General features: G+C 37.3%; 3 protein-coding genes across 4 annotated transcripts; 1 reads left to right on the top strand and 2 right to left on the bottom strand.

Moving 5' to 3' along the window:
* Positions 1-658: 658 nt before the first annotated feature.
* On the bottom strand, positions 659-3214 carry LOC114762218 (probable serine/threonine-protein kinase PBL10). Its single transcript, XM_028951684.1, has 6 exons — positions 2982-3214; positions 2166-2491; positions 1875-2010; positions 1641-1783; positions 1415-1538; positions 659-1344 (listed from the first exon to the last, which is right to left on the bottom strand). The coding sequence occupies exons 1-6, from the start codon at positions 3031-3033 to the stop codon at positions 923-925; spliced, it is 1203 nt and encodes a 400-aa protein (XP_028807517.1). The 5' UTR covers positions 3034-3214; the 3' UTR covers positions 659-922.
* A 3019-nt stretch (positions 3215-6233) lies between these two features.
* On the bottom strand, positions 6234-9394 carry LOC114762227 (triosephosphate isomerase, cytosolic). Its single transcript, XM_028951695.1, has 9 exons — positions 9315-9394; positions 8824-8899; positions 8257-8380; positions 7959-8043; positions 7663-7795; positions 7388-7482; positions 7183-7261; positions 6852-6934; positions 6234-6591 (listed from the first exon to the last, which is right to left on the bottom strand). The coding sequence occupies exons 1-9, from the start codon at positions 9351-9353 to the stop codon at positions 6547-6549; spliced, it is 759 nt and encodes a 252-aa protein (XP_028807528.1). The 5' UTR covers positions 9354-9394; the 3' UTR covers positions 6234-6546.
* Positions 9395-20740: 11346 nt separating this feature from the next.
* Positions 20741-24603, top strand: LOC114762187 (probable protein phosphatase 2C 23). Of its 2 annotated transcripts, XM_028951648.1 has the most exons (5): positions 20741-21122; positions 21714-23426; positions 23520-23633; positions 23852-24116; positions 24207-24603. In XM_028951648.1, exons 2-5 carry the CDS (start codon positions 21771-21773, stop codon positions 24320-24322), a joined length of 2151 nt encoding a protein of 716 aa, XP_028807481.1. In that variant the 5' UTR covers positions 20741-21122; positions 21714-21770; the 3' UTR covers positions 24323-24603. The 2 variants fall into 2 exon arrangements, with proteins under 2 accessions (XP_028807481.1, XP_028807488.1); XM_028951655.1 differs by lacking the exon at positions 20741-21122 and having other exon boundaries at positions 21453-23426.
* Positions 24604-25485: the final 882 nt, after the last annotated feature.

Below are 25485 nucleotides of genomic sequence, written 5' to 3'. Positions count from 1 at the left end.
TAATATCATATCATTGAAATTTTAATTGGACGTGGATCCCGTGATGTGCACAAAATTGAAAGTAGGCTGTATCATTCATGGTCCATGATTATTGTGACTTTTTTAAAACTAAATTAATATGGATTTTCTATTGATACTCAGAGGTCAGTTTCTCTTCTACTTATTTCTGCCATCACACAACCACGCGCACCAAACAAGTTAGCACCCGCATCTGATCACGATGAGTCGTGCCCAGTCAAGACTCACGGGTCAAGAGTTCTCTCAATTTTCATTGGCAAGTTTTTCTTTCTTCTTTTCGTTTTTGTGGGGTGTCTCTTTTCTGGGGGCAAAGAGTGCCGCGTGAGATGCTAGCACACATGTGGAGAAATTTTGTACCATTAGTACTATCATGATCCAATCTTAGGTTGGACCATTGACCTTCAGTCACATCCATCCAATGGCCTGTGTCTTTGGATTTTGTTCTTTCTTCTTCTTCTGTGTTCTGGTGGGGACACGGGCCGTGTTCCGGAACGAGAATTGAGAATACACGACTGTGCTAAACCAACTAACTGTTATAGCACCCATGAGATGAACCTCTTTTGCGGCTGGGTTGTCAGATTTAATCCCCACAATATTAATTTTGCTTTCGCTCTGTAAACCTCTCATAAGGATTTGAAGATTATTATTAAACTCCCAAAATATCATTTATAGGCCGAAGAAAAAAAAAACAATCTTGATCATACAAAAGCAAATGCGTTACATTCTGGCTGCTTTCCCAACTATTTTTGTAATGGTTAACTGTTAACAAACACATGATAGGATGCAGGATACATATGCCGATCTCAAACAGAATGTCTACCAGCTGAATATAAGATTATGTACAATCTAAATAGACGGTCACCAAAACATGTATGACAGTTTGCTGAGGAACAAGATTGTGCTGTCAAGCGTAGAGGGGAGAAGCAGAGGGCCTGGGATAAGCCCTCCGACCGTTAAAGTCATCGGCGCTTCTTCTGCGGCCACGAGGCCGAGGGTTGTGACGGGTTCCATTTTCATCGGCGGAGACTTGGAGCTGCTCCAGAGCTTTGACAACCTCATCCATGTCAGGCCTTATTTTGGGCTCGCCGGAGAGGCACCGCAGCGCCAGCATTGCTGTCTTATGAGCCTCATCGATTGAATACTGACCTTCTAGACGACAGTCCATAATGCGAAAGATCTTTCGTTTGTTTGCCAGACATGGCTTAGCCCATTCCACCAAATTGTGCTGACCACATGGCCTGTTCTTATCAACAGCTCGTCGCCCCGATAACATTTCCAGCAGCACAACTCCAAAACTATACACATCGCTCTTGGCTGTGAGGTGGCCTAAATTATAAAAGAACCTTTTGGTTATTATGACATGCATGAGGAGGACATGATCCAAGCATATTGTTACCTGTGGCTAGATATTCAGGAGCTGCATATCCATAGGTTCCCATGACCCTGGTGGAGACGTGACTCCTGTCGCCCGTTGGTCCATCTTTTGCCAGCCCGAAATCAGAGAGTTTTGCATTATGTTTCTGTCATCAATTCACCCGGGGTTTAACTTTCAAATAAATGAATGAATGAACATTGATTCTGTTAACTGAGAATAGCAATAGAAGAAGTAGAAGGCCACATACTGAATCTAGTAGGACATTCGAAGTCTTGAAATCCCGGTATATCACTTTTATGTTGCTGCTGTGAAGAAACGCGAGGCCTTTGGCAGCACCAAGAGCAACCTTCATCCGGAGGCTCCAGGAGAGAGGCTGGAAATATGAACCTCCTGTTACAAATTGCCGCAAGATATACCGTTGAGGTCAGAACACAACTCTTTGAATTCACGCATTGCAAAATATGGGACGCCGAGACCTTACTTCTGAACAAATGGTTCTCCAGGCTGCCTCGAGGCATGAATTCATAGACCAAAAGACGATGTTCATCTTCCAGGCAATAACCAATTAATTTCACGAGATGAGGATGAGAAAGCTGTCCAAGGTAATTCACTTCCGCCTGCAATACAAACAAGAAAAACAAAGGAACTCGTTTACTGGTGTGACAGGCTTCGTAGTTTTTGGAACCATTATTATAATTATTGCTAGTTCTTGCACTTTCTGTTTTTTTTTTCCTCTACTAAAAAGCAAAAGCAGACAAATATTGGAACTCACCAACCACTCCTTGTGACCTTGTAAACCATCTTGATTAAGTCTCTTGACAGCAATAACCATGCCAGTCCCGGGTTTGGCAGGGATCAGAGTGTGCTCATCGATCCACCCTTTGTACACTGATCCAAAGCCACCTTCTCCTAACACACTATCTGGTCGGAAATTTCTGGTGGCCGTCTTCAACTCTGCTAAAGTGAAACTCTTTAAATTGGATAACTGCAAGATCTCTCCCTCACTCCTTGGAGTCTGAGGAACCGACACTGCTGACATATTGCTGCCTGCGCTGCTAGCACCCTTTCCGTCACCGCTCACATATTTCGAATTTAACCCTGCCAATAAAGATTATATATCACTAGGTTTTGACTTGGATCTTGAAGCTCATATAAGGTTACGAAACACATTGGTTCATTTGCGGAGAACAGAGACGAAAGCCTTAAAGGATTATCGCTGGATAAAAATCACTGATTGAGCAACAAAAAATCTTCAGTATTTAGGGACAGGCTAATTAGCAGAATCACCGGATTTCATCCCTCGTCGAGAGGGAAGCGGCAGAGCAGAGGTGGATTTGCAGATATAACGCATTCAAAAGATGGAAGAGAAGCAAAAGGTTCTAGGGAGGAAGCTTAAAAAGCTGTAGCAGAGAAGAGAAGAATTTGCAGAAAGAATCCGTTCTCAGAAGGAAAAGAAAAGGCTCAGATTGAATGACGTACACTACGGATTTAGATGAGTATAAATTTTCGAAAAAGTTACAGGCCGGAAAACAGCGAACCAACAACATACATGGACATGCATCAAAACTGAACTGCATATTTGGAATACCTGTGTTGCATGGGCTCTCTGCTTTAATTTGGGCGCTCAAACAAACACCCATCCCGGAAACGAGATTTAATGCCTTCCCCTTGTTGCCTATATATTACAAAAAGCAAAGCACATGTTCCGGAGGCGAGAAGAAAGATCAGGGGTTGAAGACAGAGAAGAAAATGGCAAAGAATTGAAGAGACGAGCCTTTATCAGGGAAGAAGAAGCCAAAGAAGGAGAGAGAAGGCTTAGGGAGAGAGAGTATAGAAAAGGGAGGGCAAGTTGACTGATTAGGTTAAAGCTCAAAAAAAGAAAGTTAGTGAAGGGACGCATTCATGGTGGAGATGGACCCGTCCTTGTTTAGATGGTCCCGCTTCAAGCTGGACACCGCCCCTTCCCTGTATTCATGGCATCTGAATTCTGCGCTATTAATACAACGGTGCCATTCAATTCATTTTGTTTTCAAAAAACTGTTCATGCACATTCCTTAGCATATATTTATAATATTAAAATTATTCTAGAAATTTATCATTACCAAATATTAATGTGTAATGTACGTATAATTACAATCCCATGCTCCCTCATTCGTGGTTTTACAAAACAGTCAATTCCCCCGGTCAAAGCAAGGCACGTAAATGTGGCTATGCGCTGGTTAACTATCATTATCTTGCATGTCTAACAAATGTAGCAGATTTATTTATGGAATTAGTGAAAATAAGTGGGTTCCATATTATGAAAAGACTAGTACTCGCGGTTTGCATGTTTGGCCAGCATTAATATTAATATTTATATAATACCTCGTTAATTGTAACAAGGTCTTATAAGTAAGACATAGTTATTATGAAGCCCCATGTGGGTAATTGGTAATGACGCGCATTCTCAGGTTGCTTTCCTGGGGCCAATTAATGCAATCGCAATCCTCTTAACATCCCATGAATTCGATGATAGATGCTTAAGCCTAGCTCCTGATTTAGCAGGCTTTCATCTCATGAGAAACACTACTTCTAGTGTTTAATATAAAAATTAGTTTGGCTTTTAATTTGATCATAAATATAGGACTTTAATCTATTTTTGGTCACAAATATAGGACTTCAATTTATTTTGTCTTTTATATTTATCTATTTTTTTAACGTAGTTTTTGTAGTAGTTGCATATGTTAAAGATTTCTTTAAATGACAGTTTTAACTGATACACATAATCAATAAAAATATTTTAGGAAAGACAATATCTCTTTATTATAATTAACTAATTTCTCTAATTTACTCAAATTAGTTAACTGATTTTTATAAAAATAGTAAGATAAATAAAGAAATTAAAGCAATGTTGGGAGGGTGTGGGAGAGCATGATATATTTTAAGCAATGAACAAAAAACCAGATCAAACCGGCCGGTTCAACTGGAAAACTAATGAACCGGCCAGTGATCCGATTTAGTTTAAGTACTGAAGCAACGACAAATCAAACCGGTGGCAAATCGGTCAAACCAAGGGTGAACTGGTGAAACCAGTAAAAACTGGTTCGGATAATTATATTGTCATTGATCATATTTTTTCCTCATTCCGCTCCTAATATAGTAGTCATTATGGATTTAAATAAATTTTAACGATGATTATTAATTTTAGTTATTAAGAAACCATAAAGATTAAAATTCTCAATATTATTATACTTTGTTATTGTTACAATGGAAATATTGTTATATTTTATTGTATTTTGTTATTAGTGATTATTATTGTTATATTTTGTTATTTTTAATTAAATTATATTATTTTAATATAACCGTTTTGATCTGATTGGATCTAATTCTGATCTACCGACTTTTAAATTACTATCACAATTGGTTTAATATTTGGCTCAGTTTTTTGTTTCCTAATTTTAAGACGAGGAGTTCAGTGTACGTGGGGTGATCAAACCGGAATGCACTTTGGCAGGCAGGCGCCACTTGTTTTATACTTGCGTTAACATTCAGGGTACAGGGCACACAGGAACGCCCCCGCCTGTGCCTCTCACGTTTCAGCATTTCTCTTTTTTGGCAACTTTGCCTTTTATATTTTTTCGCCCTTCACGGGTGCGATCATTATGATCCCGTTTCCCCCATCTGTACTTTCCAGATATACAATCCGTGAATTGTGGGATTAATAATATTCACAAGCTCCGCATCATGAAAATGAGTTTATCCATCGCCATCCATTCCAAGTTCTATCCTTAATGTCAAAGAAATAAGAAATTATACAATCTTTTTTTTTTTTATCTTGTCTGTAATTTTTCATCGACAATAGCTTGATCCCCTTCCGATTCAAAATATAAAATAAACTTTATCCATTTACATTTATCTAAAAATTAGTTAAAATAAGTTTACAATAATAAGTACACAAGACATGTATTTTTTTAAAAATATAAATTTATTAATAAAGAGAATAAGTAAATAATGCAACAAATAAATTAAAAAGGAAAGAAAATGTATGTTATAAATAAAATTGGAAAAAGTCATTAAATAGCTAGACAAAAATGAATATTATTTTATAAAAAAATTAAACTCCTCTGACAAAATTTATCTTATATTTTGAATATTTTGAATAGAATGGAGTATTCAAAAACAAGTTATGTAGAGAGAGAGAGGGAGTCATCAGCGTACAAGTTTACCTCTACGTGCAAATGCATCCAATCCATATACAAAAAGACTGGGAAGGAGTGAGAGAGGAGGCCAGTCGGACTTGGATGGGACGGAAGCGGCTGATTAGAACGTGAAATAAATTGAGGAGGACCATTTATTTAAAGACGGACAAGAACATGAGCAAAGTGTCACGCGCCGCGTGGCGACACCCCTCAACCTCATTTCTCTGAGTTTCAACATGTCGCCAAGCCTCCTTCCCTTAATTCTCACTTATCCTCCGCCACTCCAAATATAGTAATATTTTCCTATTTTACATTTAAACACTTCAGCGGATTTTGTCAGACTACATGTTTAATACTTATCCTTCTGCGCACAATTGTCGCATTACAGAATTGACGCACGTCCTTGGGCCACCTTTGCCGACTTATAATTAGTTAATCACTACCTACGAGTGACTCCATAAGTGATCAAGCTTACGTGGTTCATGGCATTGATTAGGTGCCCAAGACAGCCTCCATAACACCGACAATATTATATCCGTCATCAATCAGGGCGGTCTCATTTCCCATTCCTGCTTTCTTCAACACAACCCCCACCCCCAAAAAACCGAAAAAAAAAAAAGGGGGGGGGCTGGCCAAAGGAAAAAAAAATGCGCGCATATAAGTGATCCGATCAAAACCCTTCATGAAAAACTACTAGGAATTCTTATCCCAGTACTGTCATACACTCAAGATAAAATTATTAGGCAGAATACCAGTAAACCGATATGCTTAAGTATCCCATGACAATGGACATCATAACAAGTTGGGGCAAATAATTACCCTACACAGTTTTTGCACGACGAAACACAAGACATTAAACAAAGCCTATCTGATGGCTTAAGGATGGTGGCGAAAGCAAATCGCAATTATTTGGGTGCTGTGTTCACCCTAGCCAAGTTCCAAGCCCAGCACCATATCATTTCCCACCTACGAAATTCAATTCTTCACAGTGGCAGACTTGATAATGTCAACGAACTCCGGCTGCATACACCAAGTATTAAGATAAAAATCAGTTACAGAGAACATGCAAATCACGAACCACGCAAGAACATTGAATGTAGCCCCACTTCTAACTTTATCCTGTTTCGATTTCACCCCTTAATTGTACTTCCATCATTCAAACTTTATTTTGTTTCATGCATGCTAGTTTTATCTTAGTTTTACTTTCTTCCATTCATTTCACTGTGTTATAATTCGACATTTCATGAAATTAATGGACCAAATGGAAAGAAAATAATCACCTTCAATGAAGCACCGCCGACCAAAAAACCATCAACATCTGGCTGCCCAGCCAGTTCTTTGCAGTTTGCTCCATTAACAGAACCTGCGGTTAATATGTGGCAGTTGAATACGAAATTTATTACACGAGGGGAAAACGCCATGATATGCAGATAAAGTGAAAAAGCATAACAATTAAAACCTCAACTTTAGTTTTTTCTTTCTCAAAAAAAGTATGATCTGGTAATTTTCTTCTTTAGCTTCCTCTAAAGCCTTAAATTAAAACTCATAAATAAAGCATGCCTGCGCATGTACATCTGACAAAGGCAGGGGGTAAATTGCAATAAGGAATACCTCCATAGATAATTCTGACAGATGAAGCGACTTCAGCACTGACGTTGCTGTGAATCCATTTCCTTAATTCGGCATGGACCTGGTACAAACAAACGTCCAATAAACCAAATCAGGCAAAACAGCCTTGACCCAAAAGGGTTCATTCTCCTTCACCAGGAGACCTTGTGCAGCTGTGCTAAGAGTAATGTTATTTAGACACACTTACCTCCTGAGCTTGAGCAGGAGTTGCAACCTTTCCTGTCCCAATGGCCCATACTGGCTCGTAGGCCAAAACAACGTTATCCCAGTTTGATACTTTAGCTGCAAACACAATTAAGGTCCGTAGTCAACGCTTTGATTGACAGAGGACTAACAACAAATGAAGTGATGACCCACACTCCTAATGCAACCAGAACAGCAAAACGTTCACCCACAACAAATAGCTAAGTAATATTTAGGATGTTAAATCCTTGTGTAAGGAGGGTGAGGAGGAAAAGGTACCTGCAATCGCTTTTGTTTGCTCAGCTACAACAGCCATTGTTGAACCTGCCTCACGTTGCTCAAGAGTCTCCCCAACGCAAGCAATAACTTTCAAACCTTGAGAAAGCGCATAAGCAACTTTATCGGCCACAAACTGTGATGGACAACGCAGACGTAGAAAGCAACATATAATTAGCAAATGTTAAATCTGGTTGCTAATACAAGTTGGTCTGAGAAGTAGATTAGCGCAAGACACAACAAATTGTAACATGAAGAAAAATATTTATGACAGACCATAAACAAATAGCACTTTGTACCTCATTTGCTTCGTTAAAAAGCTGTCTCCGTTCCGAGTGACCAAGAATGACCCAAGGGACACCCAAATTAACAAGCATTTCAGCGCTGCAAATATAACAGAAATCAAAATGACATTTCATCATGGCCAAAACATTAAGAAAAGGAAAGAAATAACACGACACAGGTTGATTAATGGTCTGGTCAGAGCATCTAGACAGTGCAAAGACATGGAGTAAAAAGAGGATAAAACTAAAAGCTACAGACTATTACTGATCCGGGAAATATCTTAATGAATTAACGAACAAAACTATCGCATACCTGACCTCTCCAGTAAAAGCACCACCTTTGCGAACCCAGCAATTTTGTGCTGCGACATGGAAGTCCGGCCGCAACAAACTTTTCACAAGAGATAGGAATACGAAGGGAGGGCTAACAACAACTTCTGTAAAAATAATAAAAAGAAAACATGCTTATTAAGTAGTAACAATCAATTGCATTTATAATACTTGGTCAAAAAAATTATATATAAATATAATAATATTAATAGGATGAACTCATTTGAGCAATAAAGAAAGCATTGCAAATAGAGATAACTGAGCAATTTGCCCTCTTTTCAGTGGCTGGGGACAACTGTGTTTTTTCGGTTAAAAATTTTGGGGTGCTTTTTGTTCCGAGGCTAGTGATTAATGAAAACAGGGGAGAAGATGTTGAAGGGCAAGCAGAAATTGAAGTGAAGTGCTCCATCTCTGGACAAGTGAAATGCAGAACATACTACTCTCCGGTTAAGCACGATAATTTTGTGTTTAGCATCCCCAGAATAATCTAAGATCCAGACTACATGCCAAACAAGAATAAAGAAGCCCGAAGAAGCTCACTACGACTCACCCACAACATCTTCTCCAGGAACTTGAGCTTCATTCAAAGTAGTAACAATCTTCTTCACCTCTTCGTTGGTCCCGTTCTGCAACAAAGTCGATTTAAGCAATCAATTACTAATTCTTTAAAGAACATTGAACACTGAAATGCTTAATTTGTTCGTGCAAATCTAGGAGGGAAGGATCTTCGATCCCGATGGTGTTCGAGGAAGGAAATAGTATCCCGAATCCAGATATAAAAAAAATCCCAGATCGCAGATCATTAATGGATTCCGAAACAGTAATGAACCGCAGTTCACCATGGGAGAAGCGATCTGATAGTAATATTAAAAAAATGCATAGACGGAAGGGACAAACTTGTGTCAATGCCTCATCCTCAAAAGGCAAAATGATAATCAGAAGACTACAAAGGAAGCACTCTCAAATATGATCGATATTGAACTAAACGTAGAGGGAAAGTGCAGATGAAGGTTAAAAAAGGCATTGGCATGATAAACATACGCATTTCCAGTTCCCACCGACGAAGAATTTTCTCCCCATGGTTTTGTTTTTCTTGCAACTCCAACGAGAAACTGAGCAGTACAGCGGCGGTTCTATCGAGAATACGCCCTCTGGTTTATGGAAGAAATGTGTGGCGCTAATTTAACATGCGGGCAAAACCTAGGTACAGTGCTTTACATCCATTATGTCAGTTGGGCTAATTATATTTTGCCACATGTCCCTTTTTCCTACAAGTTAGAGCTAATAATGCAGGCTAGCGGTGCGGACACGGGTTAGCCCGCATCCGAAAATGGTGCTGGCTGAAGTAGCCTGTATCTTGGCGGGCAAAAGCCGCCAATTTTAAAAAAGTATTATTATTTGTATAAGTTTAATTTAGTTTGAAATGTTAAAATTGAACTTGGAATTTTAAACTTGAATAGTAGGTTATAATAAAATAATATGAGGATTAATTTATAATTTGAGAAGATATTTTAGAAAATCTAACACATATGTTTTCTAAATAATTAATTTGACTATTTTTTTTGTCTAAATTAATTAAGTAAATCTTTTATATGTATATTACATATGCAATTACATGAATGAGGAGATGTTAATGTGGAATTTGACGATCAGAATCCTACAACTATGTTGTGTAATATATTAAAAAATGTATAAAAAAATTTTAAAAAAAGAAAGAAAGAAAAGCGGGCTAGCCCACGACAGAGCAGGTTGAAAATGATGTGGGCTGGAGTAGCCTCCACCTTGACTGGTTGGCATTTTGTCAATCCGAACTCGCCATTTTTTATGGGCTGACAGGGTGGGCCTACAAGCTCAACTCATATTACTGGCTCTACCCACCTGCTGTCAAACCCACAAGCCCCTTCACATCCTCCAAACAATAAAAAGTGAAAATAAGAATAAGATTAATGGTAATAAAATAAGAGGATGTTTGGCAAACTTGTCAAAATCACTTTTGAAACCCAAACCATGATTTGACTCAAAAAATTGCCAAACACTCCATATTTTCATGAAATCACAGTTTGGTTCCAAAACTATGGTTTGACCCACCCAAACCATGGTTTTATGAAAAGCAAAAAAAAAAACTTTTTGAAAACACAGTCCCTTTTTTATGTTGTAACACTATTTTTAATCTTTAATATAAGAGTTAATTTACTAATTTGAGTAGATTAAGAAAATTAGTTAAGTTAGTTATTTGTAATAAATAGGTGTTGTCTTCCCTAAAATACTCTTTCTAATTATGTGTAGTAGTTAGAAATACTCCCTCCGTTCCTTATTATAAGAGACATTTGATGCTTATGGTATGTTCCTATATATAAGAGACACTTAAAAGTTGTCTCTACTTTTTTGTGTTGATTTTCTATTTTACCCATATTTATTATCTCCAACTCACACTCTCTCTCCCTCTCACTTCTCTTTCTTTTAATATTTTAATTATTCTCTCTCCTCTCTTTCTTTATTAATGAGGGCATTTTTAGAAAACAAATTATACTTTTTACACATTAATTGTTCTTAACTAATTTTAACTGTTTTTTTGATCAACGTATTTCAGTTATTTGTCTCTTATAATAAGGAACGGAGGGAGTACTATTTAATGAAATATTTAACGTGCATAACCACTACAAAAACTACTTTAAAAAATGGATAAATATAAGAAACAAAATAGATTGGGATTTTATATTTAAGACTATATTAAATATTAGAAGTAGTACGTTGTTAAAAAAACTGGTTGTGAAAAAATGTTATGGAATTTTACGTTTAAAATCTTTAAGGCAAAATAATATCTTCCTATTGGCAAAAAAAAATTATTTTTCTAAAACATATTAATCTTATATTTGATAAATACATATACACGTATTAATTATTTACTAATTACATTTTTTATATATTACTACATCCGGTCCTAATTATAAGAGCTAGTTGACTAATTTGAGAAGATTAAGAATATAAGTTAAGTTAGTTATTTGTAATAAATAAGTATTGTCTTTTCTAAAATATTCTTGCTAATCAAGTGTGTTGGCTAAAACTACAATTATTAGAAAGACTATCTTGGAAAAAATTTCATAAATATGAGAGACAAAATGGAGTGTGGTCTTATATTTAGGACTAAAATAAAAATTAAACAAAGTCTTATATTAAGGACCAGAGGTGGTATGGTAAAAAAAAAATATTATTAACAAATTTTATTACTTCAAATAAAAATATATTATAAAATCTATCTTTTATGTAATTATCATCTTAATTTATATTCTTTTTAATAATTTGTACATATATAAAGTCATTCTGATAACAACTATCCAAACATGTTAACTTTATCAGAATCACTTTTTTACAGAATCTATTCTCAAAAATAAATTTTCTCTCAAAAATTATTCTCCAAATCATAGTTTCATTTTATCATAATACTCCTTAAAGTGAGCACAAGAGATGAGAGACATCAAGCTAGCCAAATCTCATTCTTTACTCTACTTTTTTTCACCTGTATGAATTTATTCTAAGAAATAATTGAACGAAATTATTTTTAAATTAAGAAAACACTCAATCCCACTATATAAATAATAAAACTTATTCTAATGAAGCAGCGGCCCATTAAAATGTATTTGCCCAAATATGTAGTAAATTATGTTAACGTTTTTTCGTATTTATTAAAACGTGAATAATAAATCGTCACGTCTACATTTTTTATGATTTCGTATAGACTTGAACGTAACATTGATTATTAAAATTTAAAGCATTTCTATACAATATTTTTTACATTTAAGTAAATTATTTTTGGAATAAATTCATATAATTAGAAGAAGTAGAGTCAAAATTGAAACTTGGACAGTTTGGCCTCTGTCATTTTTCAGGCTCACTTTATTCCATCATTAATCATTCTCATTTTTCACTTCTTAGTTTTTACCGTGCATTCCTCTCACTTCCTCTCTCTCTCCTTGAGGCAGAAGAAAAAGTGAAATCATTATTCATCTTCATCTGGTAAATGATTTCACTTTATTATTAAAAGAAAAAAGCAAATGTCAGATATAATAATATGATGTGATAGGAAGAGAGGTATAAGAAAGCAAATCATCTTTGCCAGGAATGAGTTGCTCATAATTTACAAGGTGTTCACACCATAACCGAGGTTAGGTGTAGCATTTTGACAAAATCTTTCCGCCATATAGGATCTCGGCAATTTGTTTTGGTAAATTTGCCAAGATCTGCATGAGCATGCAATTGCGGGCCAGCCAAGGAGAAGGATTTGCTGCAACACCTCCCTGAATAAATATCAATGTGCCAGCTGGTCGAAGCCCTTCATAAGCACGCTCATTAGCAGCATTTCATAATTACCCGAGAAATTGATTTGGAAAAACAAATCATTTTAGGCCCTGAAACTGGAAATCTCCTCGGCCGAGTGGCAATCAAAAGCCTAACGATGGTTTGGCTGGAAAAAAATGACTTTATCCCTACCAAAGTTACACTTCTTTTAGAGCGTTGCATAATTTTTTTTTAAGATGGGATTTATAATTTTAAATATAGATGAATTTAATATTTTATGTTATTTTAAAATAAACTTAATAATTTATTCACCCGTCTCTATTTCTGTCTAATGAAAATAACGGAGGCCGGAGGGACACTGGAGCCCGCGAGCTGTTCCCTGGAGACCCGCGTTTTGGAATAACCGAATATGCTCCGGATTTTTAATAGTGATGATCCGGCTCCGGGTACCTTTGGGCGTTTTGGGTCCAGAAATCAAATTTGGGTTTGATAGTTAGCAAATGTTTTTTCAGAGGTTTAGTTTCTAATTTTTAACCTGTGCTGGATGCACATGAATGTCTTATTCTATGTGAATTTAGACACATTTCAAGATCCAACCGATTCATAGAAAGAAACCAGGTTTGATTGTTTAAATGTTGTGCGTAGTTAGATTTTGGAAGCATCATGATTTTGATAGACTACTTTATATATATATATATATAATTATTCTGTTATTATTATTTTTATTATGCATCCTACCTCCTCTGAAACTTAAATAGTTTTGAAATGTCAACAAAAACATATCACGAAATATGGACCATGTAATAAGGCAATGACAAGATGCTTAGCTAAAAGGAGCAAAATAAGATCCGGATCAAATCTTAAAAAAAGTCGAGCTTAAAGAGCCCTTTTATACTAAAAGGCCAAGACATTCCCTTTACAACCTTGGTGTTTAGGGCTGGCCGTGGTATATGTGCGGCTATTCTGTTGCACGTGAACAAATATTAATACACATGATATGAGAGTCCATCTGATTCAATCTCATTGTAAGACTGCAATGATAATCAAAATTGCATCACCAAGAAAAACATGTTTAGTTGCTCTTTAGTTTAGTAATGAGGTTTTCTATGATAACGATTATTACCAAAAAATTGGTAATGCCTATTCATACTACCCCCTATGAATTCCCATCACCACTAATTGCATGATTTAAAAAGTCTTATTTACTTCTGTGTTTGTTCTCATTGTCTTCCCCCTCTTGTTCTGTTATCGATAGTCGCCCCCACAGCACAATTAGCCCCATCATTTTTTCCCTTCCTCTCCAGCCCTTCTCTCTATCTTTTTTTTCCCAGTGACAAGCCTTTCAATTCTCTTTTTCCTCCCCCCTTTCATTATCATCATTTTCATTATTGGCCATCAACATTTGAAGCTATGAACGTCTCCCTTTCATATCTATTTTCTATGAACATCTTCCTCTATATCTGTTTTTCTGCAAATGTTCATATCAGTATTTGTTGTGACAAACATGAGATTTTCATGCTTCTATGGTTTAGATCTTGGTTTTTATTTTGTTTCATCTATAAGATTTGAAACCATGTTTAAAACTCGATTCATATATTTCTTCCCTTTTAATTTGTTATGTTCTCTGCTCAAACTTTCTCCTTTTAAACATGCTGATTGTTATTTTGGTTTTACACTGACTCCGGGGTTTTGGCTGAGGAAGAAGATGATCGAGAATTGAGAGTTTTTGGACATTTTGGACCTTTTTATAATTCTGATTAAATATGAAAAATAATTTATGCACATCCTATTAATAACAAACCAAACATATTAATGGTAATCACTGTTGCATTACACCCTATTGCATTGCATCCTGTTACATTCTCAAAGGGGTTTGCAATTGAACCAAACGGGCCCTTAACTTAGCATTTAGATATAAAATTATTACTTTTTCGGTCCTTAATATAGGACCTAATTTGTTGAGTTGATTTTTATTCTAGATATAAGACCCATTTCTAATATTTATCAATTTTTTCTAAATTACCCTCATGAATACTCCATCAACTATAATCAAATAGAAGAGGAAAATGGAGTATTAAGAAATATGATTATGGTATTTTAGGAAAAACATGTCACATTTCTTATAATTAACTAACTTACTTATTCTAATTAAATTAGTTAAATAGATATTATATTAAGAATCGAAGAAGTAATACATATGTAACAAAAAACTTTTTTTAATACATTGTGCAAAGGGAAAAAAAGCATCGAAGTTAACGCCTAAATGAGCCGGCCTGGATAGGTTCGACTATTTTTCTGGACTCCAATACTTGTGTTTTTCTCAAAAAAAATTATTGCATATTGGCTCAATTAATTTTCTTTTCACCTGAATTGGACTTTTTTATAAGTTTTTGTGGCCTTGATTGTGTCGTCTATCCGCTCCTTTATTTATATGTTATATTTAAAATTAAAATCTGTTTGTGGGCGTTAGGAAACGAGGTGAACACGAGATGAGCATCAGGATAAACCTACTCAGGGGAAACGGAGAAGACACGGTTGCGATCAATTAATGGTGCCGGTGGTCCTCTCAATTCACAGATGGCACGGTTTTGTGCCTTTCTGCCATGCTACATTCTTTTTTTATTATTGTTTTTTTTATCCCTGTGGTACGCGGCTGTTATAAAGTTTTTTAAACAATTATTATTCGATTGATATGGTTCACAGGAATGGGATGATGGGAAAACGATTATTTAAAACATTTTTAAAAATTAGTTATGAATATTTCATTAACTTTTGCAGAATATATTATATTAAAAATCAATGAATAATACTCTGTAAATGGATCAGAAAGAGCAGGTGGAAAGAAATGGAAGGTTTGACTTCTAATCCGAGCCCACCATATTTCCTTACGAACAGAAAGCTGTCTGTGACATTGGCCCATGAAGGAGGCGGGGAAAAAACGCCATAAACGTCGTACAAACCGATGTACAGAACATCACAGACAAGCAAGATCCGACCCACAAATGCAATCACAGCCGGCCGGAGCCGGACAATAACCTACAAGGATATTCTTCTGTGTTGGTTACTAAACTCAAAGCGCAAAAAAAAAAAAAAAATCCCAGGTCATTTCCCAGCCACGACCTACGAGCTCCAACTCTCCAACCTCGACGATGTTATCTCCTTGCTATGGAAAAGGCTTCATCAGCGATAAGGCTTTATAAAAATCTGAAATACTACCTCGGACTCTTTAATATACCAATTATCTTAAATATAAGACTATAGTTTATTTTGTCTAATTTTTATTCATTGTTTTTAAAACAGTTTTTATAATAATTGTACATGTTAAATGTTTTATTTAATAATACTTCTAATTAATATACATGATTAATAAGGATATTTTGAAAAGACAACGCCTATTTCTTGTAATATCTAACTTAGCTAATTTTTTTAATATACACAAATTAATCAACTAGATCTTATATTAATGATCTAACTTAGTAGCTTCTGCACTGAAAATTTTGATTCCAAAGAAGTCAAGGTTTCTGAACATACTCCCTTCAAGTATCAAAATCAAAAGTTGTCATAAAGCCTGGCATCTAAGATGGCCATGCTCTGTCAAAATTTTGCAATAATTCATGGTGCCCAGGGTTTTGATTCTGGGTTTGGGCAATGAGGAAGCAACCGAAACACGTGTTTAAACAAGAAAAGATTGCCGCAGCAAGACACGCTGTAAGAAAATAATAAGCTAATATGGGAAGCAATTAGTTATAAAGTGAACAAACAGCAGACTTATTCTGAAGTAACAAAAAGCAACGCCACTAGGCTTGTGGGAAGATTCGATGCTGGGCAGAATAATTGGTAAGTAATTTACCTCTGCTCACTTTTACTTCACCAGGCATCTTGAATTCACAGCAAAAAGTAACAAAAACAGATATGTACCTGCAGGAAGCCTTTAATTAAACAAAGGCCACGTCTAACATTATGTTGTTTATCAGTTTAATAAATAAATTTGAGAAAAAAAATACTCCATCCGTTCCTTATTATAAGAGACATTTGATGTTTATAGCATGTTTCCCATATATATGAGACACTTAAAAGTTGTCCCTATTTTTTTTGTATTAATTTCCTATTTACCCCTATTTATTTTGTCTCCAACTCATACTCTCCCTCCCTCCTACTTCTCTTTCTTTTAATAATTTAATTGTTCTTCTCATACTCTCTCTCCTTATTAATGGGGGCATTGTTGGAAAAATAGTATACTTTTTACATATTAATTGTCATCAACTAATTTTAACTGTTTTTTTATCAATGTAATTTGGTTATTTATCGCTTATAATAAGGAACGGAGGGGAAGTAGTAAATAAGAGAGATGGTGTAGATCAAGGCTTTGCATTTAAGATCAAAATAAAAGTACAAGTAACTTGTATACTCTTCCGGTCTTTAATATACAACCTAATTGTTAAATTAATTTTAGTCTTAAATTAATATAGGACTTATTTCTCGTGTTTATTAATTTTTTTCAAATTACCCTATTAATAATTCCTCAACCATAATAAAAAAAGTAAAGTAAGGGAGGGAGAATATTTAAAAAAAATGATTATGGTGTTTTAGAAAAAATATGTCATATTTTTATAATTAACTAAGTTACCTAACTTTTATAGTCTAATCAAAATGATTAAATATATTTTATATTAAAAACTAGAGGAGTATTAAAAACCAGAAAGAGAAAGAATTAAACGCATACACCTGCAGTTTCAAACTCCCCCGTGTCGGGCAGGCTTTTATTCCATCGGGCCAAAGTCCCACTGAGGGGTGAATGGGTTATTTAGTTACAAGATGATGATGATGATGCTTTAATTTAATTGGATGAATTTATCAATAACCCAGTGGGCGTTTTTTGTTTCCTTTTTTTTTTTTTGGTTGGGTAGCCCTGTACCGATGGCTGCGTGTATGGATTGAGTGGGGAAAATAAGAAGGAGGGCATGCGAAGCAAAGAAATGACATCAAGCTACGACTTTGAAACAATGACTCTGATTGTCAACTTAATAATGTGACAGACAAAGCGCGTAACCTTAATCACAATTTAATTTGACATTTTGGCCCTCCCCTCCCCCCTCCTCCTCACCATCATATGTTGCTTTTCAGCTCCTCCATCCATTCATTCTGTTCCCCAGTCCCATTCCACCTACATTTTTCTTGCCTTACTATATCGCCCACATTCTCTTTGCCGTTTCAGGCCATCCCACACCATCACCTCAAATATTATTAAATAAACAAACGGAAAGTTGAAAATTTAAAATTCCAAGTGAAGAGAGATCAGAGTTTGGATCCAAAAGCAATACTCCATCTATATGTGAATAAAAAATTGCATGAATATATAGTGAATATAGGTGACCCAAAGAGAGACGTAATCCGTGAAGTGGAGAGCATTAGGAATAATCATAAGAAATTGGTCCACCAAGTAATTAACAAGAGAGATCGCACTAAGCCCTGATCAAATATAAAATAATTAAATATACCAGTGAGGAGCGAGCATCAGTGGACAAGGGTTGGGGTTTGAATTTTGCGGCAAGTGGGAGCATCTCTGATATAGCCAACAACATAAAATAACATACACTTAATTAAAGTCAAGTTTAAGGATCCAAAGCTACATTACTATAATAATGACCATTCCTGTGGGGAAGCGAGAGAGTCAATGCGATTAGGCCATATGTGCTTGTTCCGTCCCATTCCCATAGGCTGATTCACACAAGACCAGATGGAGAGATTTAGAAGCGTGATGCTAAATTACTGTGCCGCTGGTTTAGAATGAGCGAATGGGCGCACATATTTGTGCCGTCTCATGATTGGTTCTCACATTAATCAGTCAACCGAGGTCGGTCCCCTCATTATGCTTTCCTTATCGACATTCATAACCTCCAATTTCACGCTCCAACATCCTTCCTTATCTCACCCCATGAATCATTCTAAACTACTCATTACTGGAATTCCGCTTCCATGTCTTACAGTAGTACTACCTCCGGTCTTAATTATAAGATCTCGTTTATATAATTAAGACCGAAAGTAATATATCCAAACTAACCCAAAAACATATATTTTTTCCTATTAATTATTACAATTATTCTAAAACACACAGCTAAAATAGCCAACTATTAATGGCCACGTTATTTAATTCGAATAATTCGAAAAGATGTGTGTGTGTGTGTGTTTATAAAGAGATAAAATTAAAAGGATTGAATATATATCAAAATAAAATCTTGGTCTAGAAAAAAGAAGGGATAGAGTGAAGATAAAAGTGGGGGAGGGTAGGTGGGACATGCAAATGGATTGTGGAGAAGGTGGCTACGGGTGGTTTTCCCACTTGCAAATATTCAATCATTATACCTTTGAATCCCTCACCTTCTCCATTTCCCTCAAGTGCAGAATCCCTCTTCCTTTGCTCCCTTTTATTTATTTATTTTCCAAAAAAAAATTAAATAAAGACTTGATTGCTCGAAAAGAATTTTTCCGACCCGGAGTGTCTTTGTGATATTTTACTCTCTCTCTCTCCCACCCTTTTTTTTGTCAACGCAGATTTTATTAGTTTAGGATATATGATTGAAAAAACACTAATTTTTGTCTGTGTAATATAAGTAGAGCAAAAACCAATTGCCTTTTATGCCGGGATGCAGCATAATCATTTTATTTGCTACGTGTCAGGCTCTTTTAGATGCACGTGTTTTTAGAGTGGGAGGTGAATTATGCATATTTTGGGGAAGATTACGCGGAAACTTCCTGCGGAGTAAATTTTGTTAATTTTATAATATCTTATTAAAAGAGAAAAATATAAAATAGGAAAGTGGTGTGTGATTTTCTTGGGAGAAATGTTTCCGCTAAAATCAGTGGGATGAGCTGAAGAAGAAGAGAAAAAGATTTGCTTAATACCTGAGGCCGAATATGTGAATCGTGAAGAGTTAGAGGATGAATGCAGGTCGCCAGATGAATCCAGCAGTCAAAAAGCATCCAACAACACGTGTTCTCATTGAACAGCGTGGATGAAGTTCCTCCATAAAAGGAGAATGCCCAGGCACTGGGAGACATTCAAAATGGATGGCCATCTGCGAATTATGAACTGCTGGCAAAAGGCTCCAAGATCCCATAATAATTGGCTATTTTAGCTGTGCGTTTTAGAATACTTGAAATCTCCCCATCTTTGACATGCCTTGTTCAACCTCAAATACCCAACAAAAATATTTAAGCGTGATGATTTAATAGGGCTCTTCTGTTTATTATACAAGTCAACGAGCACAAAAACAGTCTAATTATTGAGGCACTGTTTATTCATATTGTCTGACCAGTCCTTGTTTGAAGAACGCTTCAGGGCGATGATGGCTGGAGGGTTCTCATATCCCCCATCTCTTCTAATTGAGCTTGAGGGGGTAAATTATAATTCATTCTTAATGAGTTCATATTGTGTGGAAACGACTTTTTAATCCTTTCCGAATGGAGTTGTGAAATGGACATGTACATGACTGAAGGGTGCGAACAAAATGAAATTGAGATGTTTAAAAGGGGAAAAAAAACAAGGGAAGAGAGTGGGAGGGGTATATATCTGGGTGCATTAAAAATCAAGGAATGGTCGAGAAAGGACAATTCCATGACTTTCAAAAGTCACACATTCCTTCCAACATAACGTGCTCATCTCTCTCATAACCCATTCACTTTGGAAAGCAATGCCAAAGTATATATCTATATGCCTTTCTTGGTCCGCTTTTCTCATCTGTTTTAATTAACCGCTGGGCTAAATTCTAATCCGTCTAATACTAACTGTACGAAACAATAGCTTTCATTCCCAAACATCCAACGCCCCGCTTCTGTTCATCTGTCAATTCAACCCTCCCAATTAAAATTAAATAAATGGCCTACACCACCTTTACCTAACAACTCCTCCATCGCCCAAATAATAAAAACACGTCCCCCAAAGGCAAATGGAAACCTCCAGTTGACACTCACCTCCAATGACCCCATGCCACGTGCAAGTCAACTCTTGCTTTCGTCTGCGTCCTCCGCTGTATCCAACGGTGATCCTCTCCTGCTTTTTTTTTTCAACCCCAAAATATTTGTTTTTCCTGATATTCAGCATTTTGACTTTCTTGAACCCACACCCAGAATTCGTGACCATGCCTCAAAAGTCAAACTTGGGAATCGATAGCTTCCGATAACCTCATCAATCCCCACTTCCTCTCGTTCCTCACCATTCTTTCCACACATGCCCTCCTCATCCCCATCCTTTGAAGTTTGAAGCTCCGATCCTAAACTCACGACTGTGCGCTCGTCTCCACCCTTCGAAGCTTCGACCCTCCGCTCCTCGTCAAGCTGGTAGCGTCGCCCACTTCCACCGTCATCGCCGGTGTCACCTATTCTCCTAGTCGCAGCTCTGGTTGGTGGCAGGTTCGTTCACTCCCAAGAATGATAGATCACAGATCTTCGCCGTCGGAAAATCTCGCCGTCCGATTTCTGCTTTCGACCTTGGGACTTTGCAATTTGCAATTTTGGTGAAATCAAAGTGGATCTGAGTTTTGGCTGTAACTTGCGGTTAGTTTCAAGCTCAGACTTTTAATTCGAGTTTTTGCTGTAATTATCATAAATCCCTCCTTACTGTTCGAATTCGATGGTGTTGGCCGATTGGTATTGATCTGATTTTTGATAAAATCCTCCGTATCGTCGCCATTATCTCCGTCATCCGACTTCAACTCCAGCTCCTTCCTCAACCCATCGACATCGCCTTTTTTCTTCTTTCACATGTTTACTCGTTTGTCTGTGCTGTGAGTGACCGGCGTTGGTGATGCCGCCGGGGAGAAGAACCGATGGGAGGGTCGGTGGAAGAAGCTGCGGGCAGGGGCAAAAGGGTCGTTTCACTTTTATTTTTAATATTTTTATAAAAAATTTTGATTCTCTACTTAAGCCTTAAAACAAGTCAATGCCCCCCACACATCGAAAATCGGAAAGAATTTATTTTATGTAGAAAACGAGAGTTTTGTTTTTGTTTTTGTTTTGGGTTGTTTTCATCTTCAGAAAACCTTATTAAAAGTCAACGCCCCCAGCCTCCCTTCCACCTCTTCTTCATACCTCTGCCTTCTCTTTCTTTACTCTGTCTCTCACATTTCCTGCCTATTCATCTTGCAGCCATGAGTATCTGATTGCAGCAGGCTTGCTTATTTTCTTGGATTCTTTCATTTTCCGATGGGCAACGGCATATGCAAGTTGACCGTTTGCTTTACCGGCGGTGGAGGCCGTCAACAGAAGCAGGACATATCTTATTTGATCTCTCAGCCTCTTGACGAGGGACTGGGCCACTCCTTCTGCTATGTTAGGCCTGACCCGACCCGTCTGTCTTCTTCCAAAGTCCACTGTGAGGAGACCACAACCTTCCGAACAATCTCCGGCGCATCTGTGAGTGCCAACACATCTACCCCTCTTTCCACAGCCTTCGTTGATTTGTACTCTTACGGTTGCATCGACAGAGCTGCAGCTTTCGAGAGTTCAACTTCTTTTGCTTCCCTTCCTCTGCAGCCAATCCCTAGAAATCTCATGAATTCCGGTCCTTTCTCGGGCAATCTTGGTCTGATTCCTGGATCGGGTCCGCTTGAAAGAGGATTCATGTCTGGTCCAATAGAGCGTGGATTTATGTCGGGTCCAATCGATCGGGGCTTGTTTTCGGGTCCTATGGAAAGGGGTAGTTCTGATCAGTTTCAAAGAAGCTACTCTCACGGGGGTTTTGCGTTTAGACCCAGAACGCGAAAAGGCCGATGGATTCAAGTTCTTCAGAGGGCGATTTCGAAGACATTATCTCAGGGACAACACTCAATTGTCTCTTCCATCAAAGGGATTAAAGAACCGGAGTGGATTATCGAACCAGAGAGGCACAACGATAACCTGATGGTAAGCAGTGTGAATTTCAGCAGCGATGGTAGTTTAGAAGATGATGATTCGATGGAAAGTCAAAATCTTCAATGGGCTCAAGGGAAAGCGGGCGAGGATAGAGTCCATGTTGTGGTTTCAGAGGAGCACGGTTGGGTTTTCGTGGGGATTTACGATGGCTTTAATGGTCCTGATGCTCCCGATTACCTTCTGTCTAATTTGTATGGTGCTGTTCATAAAGAATTGAAGGGATTATTATGGGACGACGGGTCTGAATCCTCCAACGCCACCCCCGACATGTCCGGTCTTCCGACGAATAATTCAAATTTGGAAGGATCGTTACAAGGCAGCGATAGTGATGTTGGGAAGGATAGGGTGGTAATTGCTTGTTCTCAATGTGTCGAGCAGGAGAATGATGCATGCCCAAGTGGAGATGCGGATATTGATAAGAAAAAGCGAGGTAAGAATTGCAAGAACAAGTACAGAGGGGCGACAAAGAAATGGGAGGAGAATCAGAGAAGGTGGAAGTGTGAGTGGGACCGTGAAAGAGTAGAACTTGATAGGAGATTAAAGGAACAGTTGAATCGATCTGGTTCCGGTGACTGCAACAACCCAATAAATCATTCAGATGTACTGGAAGCTCTTTCGGAAGCTCTGAGAAAAACAGAGGAGTCTTATTTAGAAGTTGCGGATAAGATGGTCATGGAAAATCCGGAGCTAGCTCTGATGGGTTCGTGCGTTCTCGTAATGTTAATGAAAGGAGAGGATGTTTATGTGATGAACGTTGGTGATAGCAGAGCGGTATTGGGTCAAAAGGCAGAGCCTGATTATTGGCTTGGCAAAATCAAGCAGGACTTGGAGAGGATCAATGAAGAAACAATGCATGATCTTGAATGCTTGGACGATGACAGATCAAATTTGGTGCCTAGTCTAAGTGCCTGTCAACTAACCAAGGATCATTCTACCAATGTCGAGGAAGTAAGTCCTCTAGCTGCTTTTTAAGTTTTCCGAGTCAGTTTTCATTTTTTCTCGTTCATCTTGATCAAAATGAAGTGTTAATTTATTTTTCAGGAGGTCCAGAGAATACTGAGAGAACACCCAGATGATGCTTGCCCAATGGTAAATGATCGCGTTAAGGGTTCCCTGAAGGTTACTCGAGCATTTGGTGCCGGCTATCTCAAGCAGGTTGGTATTGCTTTCTGTTACATGTTGTGATGAAGAAAGCTATGATTCTACCCATTTCTGCATCCTTTTGTTACAACAAAAGATTTCTGCATCCTCTAGTGCTATATCAATCTATTTTCAGAAACTAGAGATATTTCCAAATACGATTGATGGATGTTCATTTTTGGATTTGCCTTCTGGCATTTTGGTAATGCTTGTTATTATTTGAAATGTTGCAGCCGAAGTGGAACAATGCGCTTCTGGAAATGTTCAGAATAGACTATGTAGGAACGTCTCCATACATCACCTGCCTACCATACCTAAAGCACCACAGATTAGGGCCAAAAGACAAATTTTTGATCCTGTCATCTGATGGGCTTTATCAATACCTGACAAACGAAGAGGCTGTAACAGAAGTTGAGCTTTTCATCACGTTGCAGCCTGAGGGAGACCCTGCTCAGCATTTGGTCGAAGAAGTTCTCTTCCGTGCTGCAAAGAAAGCTGGTGCGTCTAATAATATCTCGTCTAAATACATATATGCCTTTTAACAAATCAAGGGACCATTTTTCACCAAGTCTTTATCACTGCCCTCAGGTTTGGACTTCCACGAGTTGCTGGAAATACCACAGGGAGACAGGCGTCGTTACCATGATGATGTTTCTATCATTGTTATTTCCTTGGAGGGAAGGATATGGAGATCCTGTGTATAACTGTAAGGGAAATCCATACCTTAAGCTGAGGAAGAAAACCTTGAAAAAGGAGAGATATATAGTGCCCAAGGGTCACGCATTTGATTTTTGTCGTTTTCATTTAACCTCCCTCGTCGCCCTTTGTAAAATAGCAAGTAAGCTCTGGGATTGAGCCTAAGAGACTTAGTTGTGCAATTTAGCGGGTGGCGAGGGATATAAAGTTGTAAAAGCTGAATTTTGTTCATTATAAGTTTATTATATTACGGTGAATTGTAATTTTCTGGCCAAGTCATTCCTTAAAAGCTTATCCGTGCATCTGCACACCTCATCAATTCCTGCCACTCTGTTTGGCACAAATCGTAGTAAAATTTGAGGGAGAAATAGAGCAAGAAAAACTGTAAAATATTAAATAAGAAAGGCGAAATGAATCAAAGTCTGAGGAACAGTATTTTGGCGGATGAAAAATTGAACACTACTGCTGCAAAATATCAAGTTGGTATGATGCAAAAATAGGAAAAGTTGAAGAGAGAACCAATATATTGAACTTGGGAGTAAATGCAGGGCAGGCAGGGAAGGTGGGTATTAGATGCAGGCCACGCCGTGAACTCTTGCTTTTCATGTCATTGAATTTCAGTTCTGCACATCTGAACCACTATTTTTGTTGCTCCTAAAATAAATTCTTAACACCCAGCGCATCGTGATAGGTTAAAGTTCCCAACTCAACTCCATTTCAGTTGGTTTGGAATTTGGATATTTGTGGAGAATCCACCGTGCCATCTCTCATAATTGGTTTTTGGATTACTTAGTCAACCAACAAGGTCGGTCCCCTCAATGTGCTTTCCTCATCAACATTCATAATATCCAATTTCACGCTCCAACATGTTTATCAGACGCAAGAAATAATAAAAATATTCAGTTGAATTGAATCGAATTTCCATATATCCGCCACCTGTGAACAAAAAAATTTTTTCTCTTAAAAATGAAATATTATTTCTTTTTTCTCTCTTGAATTTAATCAAGCAAACGTCCACATTTTTTAAGATTGGAAATATTATATTTGTAAGAAAATAAAATTAAAAACATGATATAAAATACTCCATTTGAGGCAGAGTAGTAGAATAGAGGTAGAAGTGGGAGAGGGTTTTTTTTTTGGGGGGGGGGTGTGGATGCAAGTGGGTTGTGGA

The sequence above is a fragment of the Neltuma alba genome, unplaced genomic scaffold (assembly GCF_004799145.2).
Source record: "Neltuma alba isolate B1F8T4 unplaced genomic scaffold, ASM479914v2 tig00001723_pilon, whole genome shotgun sequence".
Classification (NCBI taxonomy): domain Eukaryota; kingdom Viridiplantae; phylum Streptophyta; class Magnoliopsida; order Fabales; family Fabaceae; genus Neltuma; species Neltuma alba.
The sequence above is the reverse complement of the archived record's forward strand: the minus strand, read 5'-3'. Positions and strand labels throughout refer to the sequence as shown.